Consider the following 22,172-nt stretch of genomic DNA (forward strand, 5'->3'; position numbering starts at 1 on the left):
ATACACATTGCAGAAAATTCAGAAAATACAAAAAAGTGTAAAGAAGAAAATAAAAATTGTTTTCATCTTGTTATTTGCTGTTTAATATTTCGGGTTTTCCCCTCAGGACTTTTCTATATGTATGTAACAAAAATAGGATCATATTGTATTATATATGCTGTTCTGTTGTCTTTTTTCATTTATGAGATTTTACCATTGATAGACAGCTTTTTAATGTGCTTTTCACAAGATTTTGAAACTTTTATTTTACTAACCTTAGTTCAATAGGAAGCCTTTGAAACTATCTCTGTTCGTACTTTAGACATAATCAGTCCCCAAGAATTTATTATTTTTCGTATATGTTTTCTGTTTTATTCATTCCTCAGCTCCACCTCCATTGCCCATGTCTCTTTCTTATGGTTAGATTATTATTTTTCCTAAAACAGTGACTTACCTACATTATGTTCCCACTCAGAATTTTCCAGGGACTGCCACAACATACATGGGAAGATGTGTACTCCTAAGCCCAGCCTCCTTTTTAGGGTTACACTTGGGTAACACTAGCCTTAATTGTTTGAGTGTTTATGAACAGTTTTATCCATTTGTACCAGTCCTGAAGGTCTGTGACATACGCATGTGGTCATTTGAGTTAATATTTGTTAACCACTTAGAGCAGACCCTTGCTCATAGTAAGTGCGTGTAAGTGTTTGTTACATGCCTTTATTGAGTTTACAATTTGTCAGACCCTACGCTAAGCACTTTATCTCCTCTAACTGTCACAATTCTTGGAGGTAGGAAGGAGCAAACTTGTCGGCTGGGGAGTGCGTCTTGCCTGGCACCCACACTTCAGTGGGACCCAGTGTCCCATATATTGGATGGGACATGCATATGTTATATGCATAACCTGGAGTTAGGGGTTTGAAGGGCTCAAGTATTTTTCAGTCAACTTCTGCTTCTGGTACTTTGCCAGTTTAGAGAGTCAAAAAGAGACTCATGCATATCTCTCTCAAATATTCCAACTCTGCTGAAACACACGTGACAGTCAGCTCAGATTTGTTATCAGAACATACTTTGTACAGATTATGTCGGTTTTCTGCCCCAGGAGTTATTATTTTTTTACCTCCTTTTTCTCACCTAACACCAGGTACTCCTCAAGATCCCACTCAGTGTATCCTCTTGCATGAAACATTCCTTAGATGCTCTTTGGCCCTGTCTTCCCCGTCCCAGAGCCACTCCATTGCCACTTAATTGTATAGAGGCCATACAGCGTAGTGGTTAAGGGCCAGATCGCTGAAGTATAAATCCTGTCCCTGCCAATCACTGCTGTGTATCCTTGGGCAAGTCCCTTAACTTCTGTCTTTGTTTCCTTGCCTATAAAATGGGGATAATAATAGCTCCTTAGTAGGTTTGTTTTTAGGGTTAAACAAATTAATTATAAACCAATTTAGAAGAATGCTTGATAGATAGTAGTTGCTAGATTAGGGTTTACTATTATTATTGTTATGCTTTGTAACTTATTCCTACTGTGTGAGCAGTCCTGTGCAAGAGGCCAGGGGCCAAATGCTCAAAGGGAAGACTTACTCTCTGTCCTCATGGTCCATCCCCAGGAGACCAGATATTTATCAAAGAATTACACAAGAATATCTCAAGTTGCAGCTGTGATAAGTGCAACCTAAAAGCCGTGCACAGGGCTGAGAGAGAGAATAATGAGAATTGGTTTAATCGTGAGGTCTGAAAAGGTGTTTCTTAGGAAGTGACAGGCGAATGCTAGAGGATTCTGAGGGGAGACAGCAGCATAGGTAAAGGCCCTGGGGTAGGAGGGAACGTTTGCATCCCAGAACTGGAAGAAGGCCAGGATGGCTGGCGTGCAGAGCTGAGTGGTGTGTAATGGGGGAGGAAGGGGCAGTGTTGTCAGGGCCACCTTGGGGCAGGGCCTTGCAGACCATCTTAGGGATTTTGGTTTTTGTTTTAAGAATAATTGGAAATCATTTAAGTCTTTTTCTGTTTGTTTTGTTTTTATTTTTGGTCTTAGTGACAAGATCTGATTTACATCATTTTATAATAGCTTTAGTGGCAGGAACAAATTAAAGGGAGCCCAAAGGGTGGGTGTAGAGGAAGCACAATATCCTGTGTTTTTTACTTGACCATTTCATAACTATTTTTCTTTTCTACTACATTTTAACTTCTTACACCTGTTCAGTCCAAGATGATAACCACTAGCTACCTGTGGCTATTTAAGTTAAAATTTAAATTCATTAAAGTTATAATAAATAAAGTTTAAAATTCCGTTTCTTAATCACACTGGCTCCAGTGCTCAGTGGTGACATGTGGCTCATTGCTCCCATATGGGTGGCACCTATATATGGAGCATTTTTATCATCTTAAAAACTGATTGAATAGCATATAAAGATTGTGATATCAGAGTTTTTTAAAAAAAACTTTTATAGTTCTTCAGCTTGTAATAATGTAAATCTATAATGCATAGCACTTGTTCAAGAAACATTTACTAAAAGAACAAAACAAATTAAAATGGTTAAGTTGTGAATGTTCTTATAAATATTTAAGATTCCTTATCCGAATGATTATGGACTCTAATTGACTTAACCCTAAATATACACAAGAACAGGTGATACATTTGTAAAATTATGTTCCCTCCCAAATTATAAACCCATGCATCCATTGCCAAATTTTAAATTCTGTCTTTAAGGTGCCACTGTGATTGAGTAACCACTGCACCGCTACAGAAATTAAATGGTCGTTTATATCTCCCTATTATCCGATTTCTTGTGCTCAGTAAGAATTGCTAAAAGTCCTCTGTATAGTTGTCTTTTTGTTTCCACTGAGCCCATTTTTCAAGGATAAACACAAGGTGCTCTATAGTGACTGTTCCAAAAATTATTTCAGAAAAAATAATTATGTAAACTTAAACTGCACATGATGTTCTTTCCATCTTTTGTTTTTCATCTCTGACTTACTTCCTGCATAGGTAAGATACTTGCCTAGCAAGAAAGAAAACATGTCTTTTGGACACGATTCCTAAGGCTTTACCTTTTAGTCAATCTGTTTTGTCCACCGCCTGAGGGTAGGAAGGGTTGTTCTGCACCATTAATGAACTGCTTTCCTCTCTTTTCTGTCTTTTGAGCTGAACTAAACTTTAAAAATTCTTTTCTAAAATCATTCAGTACTACTTTTATTTAATGAGTCATATCTTTCTTGATAGTAGCTGCAAAAGCGAAACAATTTTCAGGATTTGGGGGCAATTTTTCATTTTTGGAAGTCCAACTGAAGCAAGATCTAATTAATTTTTTGCATCTAGGAGATTTGAAAATTACGCAACAGGTAAACTCCCAAAATGGAAAGTTCTTTGCCTATATTAAATTTAGATTAGATTGTGCCTTGGAATGTGTATACATCTTTGTCTGGTTATTTACTGTGTTAGTCAGAGTCTAATCAGAAACACAAAGGCCATACCTAGTAACTTAATGAAGAGAATTTAATATAGGAAATAAATTCCAAAAGTGTTGGAAGAGCTAACAGCCAAATGGGATGGTGGGTCCCTGAGGCAACCCAGAGAAGAGTAACTGAAGGAAGCTGCTACCCCCTGGAGGGCAGGAAGGGCAAAGGGGAAAGGTGATGAAGCCAGAGCTTGGGAGCTAGAGCTTCCCTGTATGAGCTGGGACCCTGGGCAGATGCAGCCACTGTAGGGATCCCTCCTGGAGCATGGAGAACGGGGAAGCTAAGTCTGATTTTTCCGTTGTCCCCACCCTTCAGTTTCTGTCATTGTTTCCCATTGGCTTATTCTGGCCTGACGCCTGGAGGGAAGGAGGCTGGAAGATGTAGTAGCCAAAGTCATTTCACTGAGCTAGCAGATCCAGGGAAAGGCAGTGTTATAGTTTGGGTTTCTTGGGAAACAGACTTGCAGATGGAGACATGCATGCCTGGGGTTTTATTGTGGTATGTGATCGAGAGCAGCAATTGTAAGGGAAGGCAAGGAAGTAGGACTATGCAGAGGGGGAAGGTGAGCTGCGGTGCTCACTGGATGCTCAATGCATGTGATGCTCAGTGGAGGCCTCACCCACTCTGTGGGCCATTCTGCTCTAGGAAGGAGTGTGACCTTGGGCAAGGGGGCTCTCTTCAGCTGAGGCAATCCCTGTAGGGGACCACTGCCAGCAGCTGGGGGAGTAACTCCTTCATCCCTGAAGGGGAGTGCAGGCAGCCGTGCAAAAGGATGACTCAACATTGTATATGGAATACTTTCTCAATTATGTACATATATGAGTTCGATTGCATAGCTGCATTTAAAACAATGAAAAGAAAATAGACCAAAATTTTAAACAATGGAAATTTTGTGGTAGAATAAAATGGAATCATGTCTATTTCTTTTTCAATAAATGTTCAATTTTAGAATAGTTTTAGATTTACAGAAAAGTTGTGAAGCTAGTACAGAGAATTCCCATATACCCTACATCCAGTTTCTCTGTCATTAACATCTTACATTAGTATAGTACATGTTTTAAAACTAATGAACCGATGGTACATTATTGTTAAGTAAAGTCCATACTTTATTCAGAATTACTTAGTTTTCCCCTGATGTCGTTTTTGGTTTGTTATTCCAGTATCCCATCCAGAAATACCACATTACGCTTAGGTGTCACATCTCCTTAGTCTCTTCTTGGCTAAGTTTCTCAGACTTTCCTTGCTTTTTGATGACCTTGACAGTTTTGAGGAGTATGAGTCATGTGTTTTGTGGAATGTCCTCGAATTGGAATTTTTCTGATGTTTTCCTTATGTTTAGACTTGAATGATGTATTTTTGGGAGGGAGACCACAGAGGTAAAGTTCCATTCTCAACACATCATATCAAGAGTGTACGCTATTAATATGATGTGTCATTGATGATGTTGACCCTAATTACCTGGCTGAGGTAGTCTTTCTCAAGTTTCTCCACTGTAAAGATACTCTTTTTTGTCCCTTACCACACTATAACTTTGGAAGGAAGTCGCTATGCCCAGCCCATACTTACAAGGTAGAGAGTTATGTTCTACCTCCTTGCTGATAGAGTTTCTACATAAGTTATTTGGAATTCTCCTGTATTGGAGACTTGTCTGTTCTCCCCCATATGTCTATTCAGTCTTTTTTTTTTTATATATCAATGTGAACTCATTGATCTTTGTTTTATACTTTGGATTATAACCCTGTACTATGTTACTTATTTTTTCGGGAGTTAGCTTCTGTGACCCTCTGACATACTCCCATCATTGTGTGTGCGTGCATGTGTGCGTGTGTGTGTGTGTGTGCGCGCGCTTAGCACTTCCTAACTTTCTGGCATTGTAAGATGTTTCAGGCTTTCAGGCTCATCTTGTCCTGTTTTTTTTTTTTCTTACAGGTTTACTAACATTCTTAATACCATAAAAATTAGTGTTTATAATCAACAGTCCATTTCTCCACCTGCAAATTAGGATGGACTTAACATAAACCTTTGTGCCTGAACTCTATGCCTTTACCAAAGGAAGAAAAGTATACATTACATCACCTATATCCCCATAGTGCTATGTGCGTGGAGTAGTTTTCAGGTATTTCTCTTCCTCCAATGAAGTGATGAAGAACCAGGTCATTCCCTCTGAATGAGGCTGGCTGGATATGTACTTTGGGCAGAGCCAACTCAGATTCCTTCATTGATCATCTTACCTTGGGAATGATTTCGGCATAAAATCTAGGAGAAGGAGAAAGGCAAATGTGCTCCCTCAAGGGAGTCATCTTGGTTTGTACTACTAACTTGATAGATTTATGTCTGTTCGGCGTCTGACCATCAACTCTGTAGACTCAAAAATCTCCCCCAGTTTTTGGTGGGTCATGATGTTGGGAAAGGCGTGGCTGGGCAGGTGCAATTGAGGGTCTCATGCAGCTGCAGTCAGCTGCAGGTAACTAGAGTTGGAACAGCAGGGCATGGATCATCTAGGTGCTGACCAGGCATCTCTCTCTCATTTAGCTTCGAGGTCTCTATGCATGGGATAGTTTGGGCTTCCTCACAGCATGGTGGCTATTTACATGGTGGCCATTTACATGGAAGCTTAAGGCTTTAAGAGCAAGTATTCCAGAGATGGATCTACATAATTTTAAGATAATTGGATAGTATTTTATGTTTGGATTCACCATAGGGTGTTATATTTACTCCATTGTTTTAAACAGAAATTTAGGTTATTTACAAGTTTTTGGTATTACAAACAATGCTACAGTAAATAAATATGTGTGTATATATCTTTGTGTGCTTAAGTGAATGTTTCTAGCATATAAATTAATAGAGTTGTACTTGCTGGAGTGGAAAATATGAACAGGTTAATGACCTTTTAGAAAGGGAATTATACTTCTATATGACAGTGTGGAAATGCCTATTTCTCCTCACATCCTTGTCAACACTTGCAATTATCAGTATTTTTAATGTTTGTTAATTTCATTGTGTAGAAAAGGGACTCATTGATTTATAGTTCTTTGATTTTTAATGAAGGTGAATGTTTTATTTTTATTAACTATTTTAATTTCTTCAAAGAGTTGGTTTGTTACTTTTGGTATTTAAAAAACTTGGGTTGTTAGTCTCTTTCTACTTGATTTTTATACCTTATTATTTATAATGAAAATTAGCTTTTTGTCCTTTATTGAAAATATTTCACTGTAGTTTGCCCTACCCAATTTTGCTTGTGGTGGATGTTCTTTTTTGGGGGGTGGGGGGGAGCTTTATAGAAATTTCCAATTTTTGTGTACTGACTTTTCCAATGTAATTTCTGGATTTCGTGCCATGCTTGTAAAGGTGTCCACCACTTATAATTATTTCCTCATCTTTTCTTCTAGTGATTTTATTTTATGTTTAAATATTTACTCCATGTGCCATTTTTATTGTATTGTATTTTTTTGCTGTATGGAATACCATGACATTTTATTTTGTTAGAAGGCAGGAGCTAGAAATCTCACTTACTAGACACTTTCCTCAAGATCTCTTTTTTTCTCAATAGATTACTTTTCTTAAGAAGCTGAAGTAAATCAGAAGAATATATAAAGAAAGGCCACAAAAAAGCATTTTGCTATAATGGCAATTCTATTGAAGAGAGAAAACATTTAAATAAACCATCAAGCCAAGAACAGAAGTGTTGATATTTAATAATTCAGTGATCACTTCTAGGTGTTAACTATTTGTGGATATGAATAGAAGCTCTCATGGCAGGAGGCTGTATCTGAGGAGAGACCCACCAACCTTTTAAAGAGTGATCCTGCTTTGTTGTTGAGGTGTTTTCTGTCACTGACCTTGTTGATGAGGCTCAGTGAGGGTATACAATTCATGGAGTGCGGGTTGACATCAAAGCTGAGGGAAACCATTACTTTACACTATCAAATGGATGTTTCATTCTTTGACCTTTAACTTCTGAGAGAAGTGGTCTGTGAAAGCACTTGGTGAGATCTTGGAGAAGTGATTTTGCTCACCGAGGCAGAAATTATAAGTACTGGTTGTTCTTTTCTTTGAAAATGCTTGGTACTTACTGAACAAAAATAAATGCGCATGATAGGAGGAGAGAATAACTGCCCTAGGTAGATCAGTTCTGGGGAGGACTTGCCGGGATCCAGGAAAGAGTTGAGACATGAAGGGTGTGGTGCAGGTGAGTTCCCGACCCCTTTTCTACTTTACCTGGGGAATCGAAGCTCCAGGACCGGTGTTCCAGGTGCTTGTTACAACAGGCTTGATAGTTTATTCCAATGGCCTATGTTCAACCAAGAATCTTATACCTGTATATATTTAAGGTAGTAGTCTTTAAGAGAGGATGGTACAGGATTTAGGGTCAGGAGTAATCCAAATAAAGGTAGAATCAATTGCCAGGGAGAAATATATTTATAGATATTTTAGATTTTTTAGGGATCACAGAAAATACCTAGTCCAGCCCTATTGTTTTTACCAACAAAGGGACTTAGATGATGTGACTTTTCTTAAGATCACAAAGCTCCAAAAGTAATGTATATCTTAATTCAGATATAAAAGCATGAGAGTTATTGATCCCTTTGTGATTATGGCCATGATTTTGCCATACTTATATCTTTAATTGATAGTGGCTGGAATTTTAATATGTAATTGGTACAGTACTAACATTGTGTCTGCTTTCTTAAGCCAGCCTTTTAATTTGATACTTCATTTTAACCTGTATTTCTAAAAAATTGTTTTTCAGTTATCATTACCAACTCCCATGGGTTACAGATATGAGTTTTCTTTGAGTCTTTTCTTCAAATAATTGTTTACCAGGATAATTCATTGAAAAGCAGGGAAAAGATAAAATCACTATTTGCTTAAATGTCAGAGGTACCCAAATACCACTTTTGGACTACTAATTTTAATATAGAGAAGAATCTGATGTTTTTATCTGTACAACAGACGAGTTCAACCAAATCTATATTGTGTTTATTCAAAATAATTGTTTTGAACTACGCAGAGCCCAGAAGTGACTTGTGGGGAACATTTAGGAACACTTGTATTTAAATTAATAATTTAAGGATTTCTATTCTGTGTCTTAATCACAAAACTTGTCTACTTCCTCTGACTTAATTTTTCTTCTGTTCTTTTAAAAGGAAGATATGACCAAAAAAAAAAATCCCAAAGACGAGTATGTGGTTTTTCAACGTGAATATGGTTCTTTTTACTCACAACTATAATGTACTTTGTTAAGTTTATTAAAGTCAGCCTGTTTACTAATTTTCCCTACTTACTAATAAGAGAAGTATTGGCATTTTTTAAAATGCACCAGATTCACAGCACTATTTCTGACATAAATCAGAAGCAAGGGCTGTTTGAAATGATGGCATATATCCAGCACTTCCATTAATCGTTATTATAGAAAATGTGTTATAGTGGATTCTTGGAAAGTCAAATATAATTGCTGTGGTATGTCTTTGAAGCAGGTTTTTGTAGACACCTGTCTTAACATCACTCATTTTAAAGCCAATATTTTCTCTTTTATGTTTGTGAAAAGTGCTGTACTGGCATCCAAAGGGCAGAGATTCTTTTTACCCATAGAAGTAGGAGTCCCTTTTAGGGAAAGTGCTTGCAATTTTAGCTTGCTTGGAACTTGCACAGAGAGGTCCTAAAAGTGGTTTAGGAGCTGGGCTTGAGCAGGTAGTGACAAGTTCTGTCTCAACCTATGGATCTGTGCAGAGCCAAAGAAAACCAGCAGTGATCTTCTCTGTTATGTAGCTGCTAGCCTCTGACTGCTTCTTCTAATCGCTCTTGCAAGCAGTGGTTTGGTAATAATGGCTTTGTCGGCCAAGGACAATAGTGAGTTTACTAGCTTCTTTTGGGTTTCTATTGTCATTGTGTGTATGTAGTTTAATACATTGCTTCCAACTTTGTAGAATAACTCTTCCATTACTCTTTTCTTTTACCACTTCCTCTTCTATCATTGTAGTCTTCAGACTATGCTAACTATAAATTGGTAGATACTCCTATAATGATTTCTGTGAATACTCACACCTGTTAATGAGATAATAAATATTACTGTTGTCTTAATTGCCAAGGCTGCCATGATTATGAGGATGAAGAACACTTTGCTCTAAGACAGTTATTCCCTGGCACTGTAGAGGCAGGCATTAATGTTCTTTAGTATCTTCTACTGTGTCTCTTCTGCTGTTGAGTCTAATCACTGAGTCAATTTTGTTCATTTCATTTTTCATTCTAGAAATTTTATTTGGCTCTTTAAAATCTTTCTAGGTCATATTTTATAGTTTACTATTTTCTGTTAACTATTATCCACTTTGCTTTATTTTATTTTGGACACTATTTGAAGAGTTAACAATTTTAGAACTGATGAAAGACACCAATCCTCAGATTCAAGTAGTTTATTAAATCTTAAGCAAAATAAATAAATAAATATATACTGACAAACAACAGAATAACATTACAGAACAAAAGGTAAAAATGAAAAATTTTAAAGGTATTGTAGAAAAAAGACATTTCCAATCTGATGGCTAGACTCTCAATAGCAATGATTAAAGCATGAGATAGTGTAGTGATATCATCATTGTGCCAAAAGAAAATAATTGCCAAACTGGAATTGTATACCCATTAGAAATATCTTCCAAGAATGAGAACACAACAAAGACACGTACAGTCTAACAGATACAGAGTCTGCAATCAGGAAAACTCTAAAAGAAACACTTTAGGCAGATGATTTCAGATGAAAGGTGAGAAGGGAAAATGCACAAAGAAAGTGGTAAATATTTGGGTAAATCTAATTGAACTAATAAAATAGTAATGTCTTAAATGGTTTAAAAGTTAGAATAAAAGTAATATTAAAAGAGAAGAAAATCTAAAAAGCTACAACCTAAGCATTCATATCAATAGCTTAGTAAAACAAACAAACAAACAAACAAACCCAAAACAAACAAACAAAACCCCAGAAAATGAAACCTAGGTATGGAAAGAAAGAAAAAATAAGGGTAAGATCAGAAATTAATTTTTTGAAAAAAGCATACCAAAGAGTAGATTGACAAAGCGAAAAGTAGAATCTTTGAAAAAGTGAGGTTACGCCTGGCGAGCCTGATTAAACAAAACAAGAAAAAGAAGGCACAAATAATATTAGGAATGAAAAAAGAACACAAATAGAGATGCTATAGACATTGAAAATATAGTAACTTTATACTAACAATTTGAAAATGTAGGTGAAATGACAAATTCCAAGAAAAATGCAACTTATCAGAACTGACTCAAGGAAAATTAGGAAATATAAGTAATTCTGTAACCCATGAACCAGATCATTCATTGAAGCAGAAAGCAATAAACTTCTTACACAGATCTTTCTAGGTCCAGATAGCTTCACCACTGAATTTTACTAAACCTCCAAGTAAAGACTAATTCTTTATCCATTCTAATAGCTTATTTTAAGAACTTAGCATAGCCTTTCATTTGATGATCTTTTTAATGTTGGTGTCTTGGAATTTCATAATGACGTGCATAAGTATAAGCCTTCTTTAATTTATTATTCTGGATAATATACTTGATATTAGGACCTTTTGATTTGAAGACTTGTATATATCTTCCTGAATTCCATTGAGTATACTTACTTAGATGTTCGTTTCTAATATATTGTTTTTCTCTTCCTCTCTCCCCTTTTTTTCCTTCTGTGTTTATTTAGACCTTTTTTGTTTGTTGATCTCTGTCGTGGGCTTGCCTCAAATGACTGGAGAATCATGATTGTTCATTTATGTTTAAAAATGATGGTGGATTAGGTAGATTAGGAGATTTGAATATTCAGACAAAGTTTGTTGATTGGAGTTTGCTTAAGGTAAATAGGCAGGGAGGGAGTTTACTGTTATGCTGAAAACCCCTTAAATGTTAGAGTGGGGAGGACTTCACTCTGGGTCACTAACACCTATTCTAGCCCCTGTAGTTGTCTTGTTTACTGATTCTAAAAGTATATGGGTCCCTTGTGCAAACTTTGAAAAATAAAGATAAACACTGGGAAGATAACAAAAATCACTTGTAAGTGCATCTATCAACTATGGATTTATGTATTAATATAATATAAAATTGGGACCATATTGTCTATTCTGTTTTATAATTTGCTATTTATACTCAGCAATGTGTCATTTTCTCATGTCATTAAATATTCTTCTAAGTTGTCACTGTTAATGGCTATATATTTTCTCTAATCATTTTCCTATTGTTGGACATTGTGGGTTTTTTTTCTTATTATAAATAGTACTGCAACATATATAGTTGCATCTAAATATTTGTACATAATTTTTTAACCTTAGGATAAACTCCTGTAAGTAACATTTTTGAGCCAAAGCTATGGATATTTTAAGGCATTTGTTTTAGGGTTTTTCTATAGCTTCTTGTACCCAAAGTGCTTGGATCAGAGTAAGGGTACACTTTATGAAACATGAGGACATGAATCTTTAGAAATCTCTAATATACAAACTGGTGTTTACATGGATCCCCTTTTCAGTAGCATGGGTTGGAGAGCTGCTGTATAGATATAACTAAAATGTCCAGCACCGTCATTTACTGCAAAATAATATGTTACATTTCTTCCCATCTCTAATATATCTTTTGGACCAATTTCTTTATTACTGCAGTCTTCAACTACTTTGAATACAGATTACTGTAGAATTAAAAAAAAAGAGAGAGAAAATGTTAATGCAGTAGTTTATGGCATTTCTTTTAATAGGAAATAGAAAGGGTGTCCTGCAGTTTGATAAACACTGGTAAAGTTGTGTTGCCCCATTGGAAGAATCTATAGTGGACCTGGTCCTCTTAGTGAGCTGAATATTCTTAGTAGGAACTGTCATTTTCTTAGCAATTCTGTGCCCCCATCACCTATCTAGGCATTTTCTGTACATTCAGCCCAAGGATCCTGCCAACTTTGTGAGGTGGGTATTTTCACCACTTTGTAGATTAAAAATGAGGCTTAGAGAGGATATGAGGCATTCTTAGGTCTCGTGGGTGGTGGTTGTCTAGAAGTCACCACAATGTAAGCTCCGTGAGAGCATTGCACTTGTTTTGTTCGTGGGTGTATATACGCAGCACTCGGTCAGTGCTTGAGGTGTAGTAGGGTCTCAGGAAACATTTGTTAATGTTTGACAGAGGTGAGATTTGAACCCGAGTCATTTTGAACCTGACGCTCATTCTACCAGGCGGATGTGAACTTCAGAGTTTGTGTTTCACTGAGCGTGAGGTTTGCCCCTAAGTGATGTGCTTGTCCGTGCTTGAAGTCTCATCTCCATTTCCTGTGACCAGTTATATAAATGGCTTCACATCAAATTTCACTTCAGTTTGAGAGGATCATCTTCAGGTTAAGTCGAACGTAACTAAAATGATGCTGAATGCATAGGAAGCCAAGCGTGCATGAACAACTGCTTGAGTGGACTTAGAAACTTTTTTAAAGAAAAGATTCTGACCTTTGCTTTGAACTTTGTAATGCTTACAGGTTCTTCAGGAATGTGTTATCTTTGCATCTCCCTTTGAATCTCCTGTGGAAGTTTCTTGGTACTGGATATACTCATTAGGGATCTAATCCCCATCTTCCAAAAAACAAAATCCCATGAAGACTCACAGCACTGTGCTGGTCTGAGTTCTCACAGTTTTTTTTTCAGAAAGCATGCAGCTTTGGTCAAAGGTCACAACTGATAGGCAATGTGGTCAGCTAATTCATTTCAGATGGCGTTTTTGTTCCATCTGTCACATTTGAATACCAAATTCAGCAATCTACCATTTCCTAAAAAAAAAAAAAAAAAAATTTATTGTAGATATCCTTTTATAAAGCAGACACAAAGTCACTAATTAACAAACTGACTGACTTCGTCAACCTAGATGGGAAAAATTGGGGGATTTATGGTTTCCCCAAAATTATGTTTAATTAAATCACATCTTGCTGATTTTCAGCTTAATGATTATTTGTTGAAGGTCTACTGTGTCTGCTCTGCTAGACGTTGAAAATACAGAAATGAATAAGTAAATCCATGCCTCCTTGGAACTCACAGTCCAGTGAGAAACAGGCAAATAAACAAATGTCATGGAATGTGGCCAGGGCTGCAGTAACTAGGGGTGAGGAAAGACCTAGAGGAGCACACCTGGCCTCTCTCATGAGAAGAGAGGCAGGTGGGTCCAAGCCTTCATTTCCCCAAATCTAGAATTTGTAAGTCCAGTCATGTCGCTTCCATATTTAAGTGCCTCAGCAGCTCCCCACTGACTGCTCCCAGGACTCAGTTGCCTTTCATCCCCTCCCGTTCCCCCTCCTGCCCCACTCCCTTTACACCCTGCCTAAGTTCAAGTCTTGCCACTGATGCTTATCAACTCCACTGTCCTTGGCAAATTTTTAACCTCTCTGAAGTTCAGCTTCCTTATACTGGGTTAATCCTAATCTATCTCATAATGTTATTGTAAGGATTAAATGATCCTGCAAAAGTACCTGGCCATAGGAAGTGCTATAGAAGTGACAGCCATTATTGATGTTATTGTTTTCTCTTTCCCAGTCTGCTGTTGTCTTCCATAGTTCTGTGGCTTTGTATGAAGCACCATTGCGTATATGGTCACTCCTGTGTGCTTTAATTCTTAGGTTGCTTCCCTAAGAATTAAACTACATGTTAGTTTAATTCATATCTTTATCATGAACATATGGCATCATTCTAGAGTTGTTCTTGCCTTTATTAGGTTATAAACTCTGACATTAAGGTTTCACCACAAATTCTTCTTTTGCTTTGTTTTTATACTTTGCCACAGAATCTAAATACAGTGCGTATTGCAGACACTCAAACGTTTGTTTATTAATAGAGGGGGAAATCCCTTTTTTTCCATATCTCTCTTTGTGAAGCCTCTCTTCTTTTCTTTTCTCCACTGTGTTAAATGTTAGCATGTTAACATTTTTTTGCATATTTCTATTATAGTTCTTGTCTAGTTCTGTTGCAATCATTCATTTTAATGTCCGCTCTCCCACCCTTTGTTTCTCTGTAAGGGTAGGAGTTGCTTTCATTGTATCTCTGGCCTTTAGCACCTTTTTAGCATAGGGACTATGCACAGTAGACATTCCTATTTGAATGAATGCTTGATGAAAAAAAAGTACAATACATATTATATTAATGCCATTGTATTTGAGGGAATTAATCAGAAAAAAAAATTTTTAAGTATCTATTTCTTTTGGCTCACTAAATGTCTAAGAAAGACCTGAAAATTTGGGAACTCAAACTAAACAAGCAGGAAACTCCAAACAAATATTCTTTTAACATAGGGACAAAACATTCCAAAAACTTAGCTTTGACTTTATGTCTCCCAGCTTCTTGTTTTCTAAGATAAGATGTTTTTTCTATAGTTTCTAAGAAAATATCAAAAATATCTACATTGTTATGGAAATAAAAATGGATGATAGATTTTGACACTTCCGAATTAAACTACTTTGAGAAGAAAATTCAAACTCAATTAGATTTCACAACTCTGAAAATTGTTGAAGAGAAATTTCCTACTGAAAACTATTCTGATTGGGTGTTTTGTAACAATGCCGTAGATATTCTAAATTTCATTTTTTATAGATGTGACTCTAAATGAGAAATGATTCTATTGTCATACTTTTGTTTCAGTCCTATGCTGTGCTTTCGTATTAAAAGTAAATCTAAGTAACTTCTTTTTAATAATGAAGAGGTGATTTTTAAAAATCAGCATGTGTCTTCTGCTACTTAACAAGAGGATGAAGAACTGCATAAACCATGTGTATTTTAAACCTGGTGTATCCAGTTATTTTAAAACACCAAAGGCCAGAGGAGTGGAGAACGAATGTGGCATAGTGTTAGCGCTGGAAAGATTTTTAGAGATCCATGTAGTCCAACCCTTAAAATTTATAGATGAATAAACTGCTGTCTAGAAAGCTGAAGTGATCTGCTGCAAATCACACAACCAGTGTGGGGTAACATTTGGGCCTGGGATGTAGTGAACTAACCCTCTTGCGCTTGTTTCCCCAAGCTGCCATCGTGCATGCGAGGATATTATATTATATTAGCTTTGTGTAGTTAAACTGTTAAAAGAGGCTTATAATATTCTCATTGCCTTTATTGATTAACTACAGGAGATTGAGTCTCTAAGTAGATTTCTCTCTCTCTTTCCCATAATTATAATTTTTCTGACTAACTCATTTCTACTAACTGGAGAGTTTTTGATTATATTAACTTTGGCTGGCATAGGCTCATTTGCTGACATTTAGGTAAACTTTTTATTGAAGTATAACATACCTATAAAAATGTATATAAATCATGTGTACAGTTTGAGTTTTCAAAAAGCGAACACATCCAGATCAGGAAAAAGAATAGCACCAGCAAATTTAGGAACATTTCAAGAAATAAAACATTTAGAGAAATGAAAGGATTTTGAATCTATATAATTTTCTCTTTCCCCCCCACAGGTATTGTCAGTATGTGTGTTAACAACAATCCTTGGTTGTATATTTGGGTTGAAACCAAGCTGTGCCAAAGAAGGTAATTAGTGCTGTGTGTGTGTGTGTGTGTGTGTGTGTGTGTGTGTGCGCACACGCATGCAGCCTTGTTCAGAATGTGATTGAGGTTAAATGTTATCTCCTAATCCAAGGAGTACTCCATACTCCTCCATACTCTATACATATTACAGATTTGATGCTGATTTGAGCCTTCTTGAAGCTCTTTTATTATTTTAGCCTTATAAAATTTTGCTTACTTGCAAATCTTATCACAAAACAAGGAAGAGGGCCTGTGACTGAAACACAAACAAAAACCCCCCAAATAATAAAAAATCAACTAAGAACAAAGATACAAACAGACATGGCTGGCAGGTTCTGGTGCTATGCCCCTGGAGTCCTCTCTCCTCCAGGGACTCCTAGGATGCTCTTCCCCTATGGAGTTAGTTGCTGAAGCAGCTCTGGAGGTTACTAGGTTACCAGTTAGCATCCCCGGGCAACCAGAAACTTATCAGCACATGCTCTGAAGGTTTTTAAAATTATAGACATTGGTGGTTTCAAAGCAGTAGTGATATTTTTAAGCTTTTAGATACTTTTTTCTTTATATTAATTGCAGAAATCTCTATAACATTGACAAGAATACTATAAATAATCGAACTGAATCACAGTAAATTATAGTGGTTATTGTTTTGGCTCTGAGGTAGCTTTTTCTCCCCATAAAATTAAATTATTGATGATCATGCTAGAGAATTCCGTTCTGAAATTGAACAAAATCTCCTATTCAACCATTATGTAATTGTAATTTTAGTCACTTAAAAACTTTTAGTGATTGTTAAGCTGTCATGTATTGTTGAAATGAATGAAATGTAGTAATTTTATGTATTTAGTCAGTAAACTATTCAGAATAAATGTAGCTAAGTTTAACAAAAGTAAAAAGTTACAGACTTTAGTGTTCACTCATGTAGTCTTTTGGCATGAAGTAATTTATCCTGAGTTCAGTTTGACACATAAAAATGAAGGATTGAAAATAGCAATTTTAATCCAAGCCCATTATAGTGTGCATCATATTTTAAAAAATTAACAGGAACGTGTTATTTTAATAGCCTCCTCTCCCACCCATAGAGCCAGGAAAGTTAGTATTTCTGACCCTAGAAATTATTATTGTTACTTCATGTTCTTAAAATTGCCAAATTTCCCAGTGTCAAATGAGAGTTAAATTCCATGGCAGTGTCTTAGGGGGTCAGGACACCGTAGTCAAGAACTAAGATTTTTTTGTTGTTGTTGGATGTCCATTATTTTACATGTGTTTTGTTTCTTTTTCTCACTATCTTAATTTTCTTATAATCCAATAAAAACCTAACTTATTCAAGATATTTAGTAAAGAGTTAAAACAATAAAATTGTTTTTCTTGAAAAGTATTTTCCTTTCATATCCACCATTTATCCTTTTATCAAAAAAATTATTAGTACCAACTCTACAAAAAGCATCTTGCTGGATACTAGGGTTACAGTTTGCTGGGCAAAATCCAGATGTAGTCTGTGTTCTTGAGAAGTTCATTGTCTACTGTGATACCTGGATATTGACCAAATAACTTAGTTACAAGTGGAATTAAGTGACTGAGGGAAAGGATGAAGTTTTATAAGAGATTAAAAAATGGAAATTTGGGTCTAGTGTGGGGAAAGCCTCTCGGACAGAGCCAGGCTGGATCTGCAGGTGAACGGTGTTTCAGGTCATGGCGGGAGAGGCAGTGCTGAGGAACATGTTCTGTACAAACACACTACTTCTTTACACCAAGCTTGAGGGTGAAGTAAGTTAGGTATTTTTTCCCTTTCTACAATATTGCTAATCACTTAAAAAAATCTTTCCCCACATTTAAAAATTTTGGGGAACCCTATGGCTGCTTAAGCCAACTTTTTCATAGCATAAAATATTCAGAAAAAGTCCTTATTCTGACTTTTCTTTATTATCCCATAGGTATTTAAGTCTTATCAGACCCAGTAAGGCTTGTAATACATAAAAGAAAAAAATTCTTTTTTTGGTGGCAAGAGATAAAATCACAAACTCTGTACATAAGATTACCTTCTGTTGTATCACTTTTTGTGTGTATTTATGAAAAGATTCTTTGGTCGTTTTATTATCCCATCTGTATTTTCTAAAGCAGTGTTTGAACCTATTCTATACTTAACTAACTTAGCTGTATTAGTTGATGTTTGCTTTGTAATTATGTAATGACTAGAAACATCTAACTCACTGTTCAATATTTTCAGTTAAAAGTTGCAAAGGTCGCTGTTTTGAGAGAACATTTGGAAACTGTCGCTGTGACGCTGCCTGTGTTGAGTTAGGAAACTGCTGTCTAGATTACCAGGAGACATGTATAGAACCAGGTAAAAATGTGCAGGGAAAAAATGGAGTTTATGGGCGTTAGGCAAAGATCAAGGGAAGTTTTCTGCATCTTTTAGGTATGTGACTTACCTAACTCATTTGAGTTTTTTAATTAATTTAGCATGCACACACATTTTAACATTAGCCTTTTTATTTTCTTTCAACAGTTCCTTAGAGAAAAAATTTTACATAATGCACCTTTGTGAAACATTTTATGGATAGCAAAATTGTGCCTATTTTTAATGTATGCTGAAAGCCTTTGTAGTCTTACTTGCATTTAAACTAAGTTCTTAAAGGCTGCTTGAAATATGCGAATATTTTCATTATGAACCTCTTATAGCGAGAGTTCTTAGATGTCCACCTATACTTTTTAAAAATAAAATTGTCGGAATATGAACATTGTCTGTTTGATTTGGACTTCTCTACATGTGACATGGAGTAATATTTAAATGGGAAAGAATCAGATTTAGATTAAATTTTTAAAACCCTGAAAGTAGCTGGTGGAAGAAGCCAAGTCTACATATGAATTCTATAATAATAACTGTGTGTCCAAGTTTGAAAATGTCAAAATTCTGGAGTTTTAGTGAAATAATATAAATTGATGCCTGCATGTTTTATCCCTGTTCAGAGTGGCCATGGTAGAGACAGATTCTGCGAGTGACCAAGAGTTATGAAATAGTAATAGTTCATTGTCTCTCATGGATCATACTTCAGAGGAACAATTCTGTGTTCACTTTGGATGTGCTGAATTTGAACCATAAAACACATTTTGTTGCTATTTGTTTCTAGAACGTATATGGACTTGCAACAAATTTAGGTGTGGTGAGAAAAGGTTGGTCAGAAGCCTCTGTGCCTGTTCAGATGACTGCAAAGACCAGGGCGACTGCTGCATCAACTACAGCTACGTGTGTCAAGGTCAGGCTTCCATGCTCTTACTGGGTTCTGCAGCAGCCTGGCATCTTCCAGGGTCTTAGTTGGGTTTTGTGCTCTTTGTTATCGTTTGTATTAATACTAGGAGTCATATTTATTGGCCAACTATATTAGCTGAAAAAATACTTTTAAAGCTTTTTATTAAAGAAAATTTCAAACATATGCATGAAGAAAGAGTGTGTAATTACCTGGCTTAATAATAATTATCTACACATGATCAATCTTGTTTTATCTCTAACCACTCACTCTCCCACTAGCCCCTCTTGTTATTTTGATAATAGCTGCATACTTAATGCTGATTTGTGGAAAGATCATTCTTCCAGTCCTGGCTGACTTTTATGTCCCCGGTTCCCTCATAGTAAATGAGGACAGTGTCTGTGATGCATTGAGAGAGTCGATGTGAAATTACTTCAAAAGATTGTAGGGCATTTTGTAAGCTGGTAGTATTGCAACGTCTTGTTCAAGTATTACAGGTTTCCTTGAAATCCCTCGACAGGACTCGGCTCTATATGAGAGAGAACTGAGACATCAAAGTACCAAAGATTTTGATGGAGGAGATGAAGGAGAGTTGTATATTTTGGCTGAAAATATTAAGAATTTGAAAATGGAAAGGGTACTTTTACGTTCTGACAAATACAGTAGGATGTTTTAGTCTTGCAATTATACATCCATTTTTTTCTTTCTGATGTAAACTAACTCTTATCTGAAACAGAATAGCTCCCTTTATTATATTTCTCTAGTGTTATGTCCCATGTTATCTATGTATCTCTTAACATGCTTTGTTTTTGGCATCTGTCTTAATGTGTCTCACAAGCATCACAATTATTGTTACTGTTAAGTGTGAACAACTCGTTTTATTTCTTGAAAATATTGCAGGTGAGAAAAGCTGGGTAGAAGAACCATGTGAGAACATTAGTGTGCCACAGTGCCCAGCAGGGTAAGATTATATTCTGAGATACTCATTTTTTTCTCTTCTGGAAATGTAGTACCACTTTTTTTCTTTTTCTACATTAAGATAAAAACAATAATCATTGGTTTACTAAATGTTTACTAAACAGGTTGAATATCCTTTATCTGAAATGACTGGGACCAGAAGTCTTTTAGATTTAGGATTATTTCTGGATTTTGTAATATTTGCATTATACTGGTTGAGCATCCCAAATCTGAACTGCTCCAATGACCATTTCCTCTGAGCATCATGTCAACATTCAGAAAATTTCAGATTTTAGAACATTTCAGATTTGGGATGCTCAATCTGTAATTTTAGCCAGATCTTGTATTTGGCACTAGTGGTGTAGAGATGATTATAGAGTGACCTTTATTTTGGAAGCTAATGGAAAAAAGGCCGTGAATATTTAGTCTTTAGTATTCATGAGTACTAGACAGAAATATTTGTATCTTCTTAGGAAGAAAGGATCTTTACTTTCATTTGGAGTATTAAGAGGTGAACATGTAGCAAATTACTTTATAGCTTTTTAAAATATTTTAGTATTTTGGTCCATTTATAAATTTTGGGGGTAGGGAACATGTCTGTGAGAAGATGTTACATAATTTTTATAATTCATATTTATTCTTCTTGTACTTCGGATATTTTGTGCAGGACTTTACATATGCCAGGCCATCAAAAAGAGTTTGTAGAGAATTTAAGGGGTGGAGATTTTATAAAGGTGTTGACATATTTATTTTTGTTCCACTCAAGGTCTACTATCTCATATAATTTGAATCATTCATCTTCAGAAATATATATTTTTACCTCTTTAAAATGATGGATTTTCCAAAGTATTAAAAATTTTAAAGCTGAATTTTAGCTCATTTTGTTCATGTTTTAATTTTTGTTATGTATTTTTTTTTCTTTTGGATGGGAGAGTACATTTTTTAGTTTAAAACAGCAGTAATAACAGCAGCAAAAACTAAACCTAAACCAAATAATTTCAACAGAAGAACATTTTTTCAAGGGAAATATCTCACATACTCTAAACTGTCTTTTAAGGCCAAGGTATACTGGAAATTTTAGACTTGGTGAATTTTGAATCTTTCTTTGTCTTCTAAACATTGATCATTGTTTTTCAATTGCAATGTTGAATCTTTTAGTGGGTAATGTAACTCCTCTTTTCTTTATGAAAGGATCGTAATTTAGAACTCTTCTTATTATACTGGAAGTTAGCACAGTATATTTACCTGGTGGCTCTCTAAACTGGTTTTATGTTTTCTGTTGATTAAATAGAAATAGTTTTATACAGATACGGACCATTGAGACCATGGGGAACTGATTCTGTACTCTCCCAGTGGAGCTATGTCACAGATACTAATTAGTTGAAATTGTATAAAAATTTCTTCCTTTTTATGGGCTTTTTTTGTGTGTGTGTATTTGTGTGTGAGGGTCAGATAGGAGGAGATAGGGTTGAAAAGGCAAGGAGAACATCTTCATTTGGCTATGTCTTCTTTCTAGCATTTTTAAACATTTTTTTTTTCTCATTACCCAGGTTTGGAAAGCCTCCTACCCTCTTATTTTCTTTGGATGGATTCAGGGCAGAATATTTACACACTTGGGGTGGACTTCTTCCTGTTATTAGCAAACTAAGTGAGTAACTTCAGAGTTTACTACTGGTGTGTCGTGATTTCAGTAAGATAGATGAGGAGGGCAGTCTTTTTTGGAAAAGTACTGGTAGAACCTAACTGTTTTATCAAAAACTTCTCCATGGCAAAGTAGCTGAACCTGGTACCAAGGCACTAGTCTTTAATATTGTGATTACTCCGAAGCTGACCTTTTAATACTTCTAATACTTCTAAGTTAATGTAGTTATCTTAGGATTTTCACTTTTGTCCATTTTTATACATTTTTATTCTTTCTTAGAATTTTGGATTCCTCTTGTGGAACAATCCCTTATTTATTTTATAAACATTTCATTTTAAAAATAGAATTTCAAAAACTAAAGGT

General features: G+C 35.7%; 1 protein-coding gene across 1 annotated transcript in view; it reads left to right on the top strand.

Annotated features, from left to right (window-relative positions):
- Window positions 1-22,172, top strand: part of ENPP1 (ectonucleotide pyrophosphatase/phosphodiesterase 1) — a 59,829-nt gene that overhangs the window by 9,031 nt on the left and 28,626 nt on the right. Inside the window, exons 2-6 of the mRNA XM_012665243.1 lie at window positions 15,896-15,968; window positions 18,190-18,306; window positions 19,094-19,219; window positions 20,111-20,171; window positions 21,718-21,815. Coding sequence (XP_012520697.1) covers window positions 15,896-15,968; window positions 18,190-18,306; window positions 19,094-19,219; window positions 20,111-20,171; window positions 21,718-21,815 — 475 coding nt within the window. The remainder of the gene's footprint in view (window positions 1-15,895; window positions 15,969-18,189; window positions 18,307-19,093; window positions 19,220-20,110; window positions 20,172-21,717; window positions 21,816-22,172) is intronic.

This window comes from Propithecus coquereli, unplaced genomic scaffold, assembly GCF_000956105.1.
Source record: "Propithecus coquereli isolate 6110/MARCELLA unplaced genomic scaffold, Pcoq_1.0 Scaffold98, whole genome shotgun sequence".
Lineage (NCBI taxonomy): Eukaryota > Metazoa > Chordata > Mammalia > Primates > Indriidae > Propithecus > Propithecus coquereli.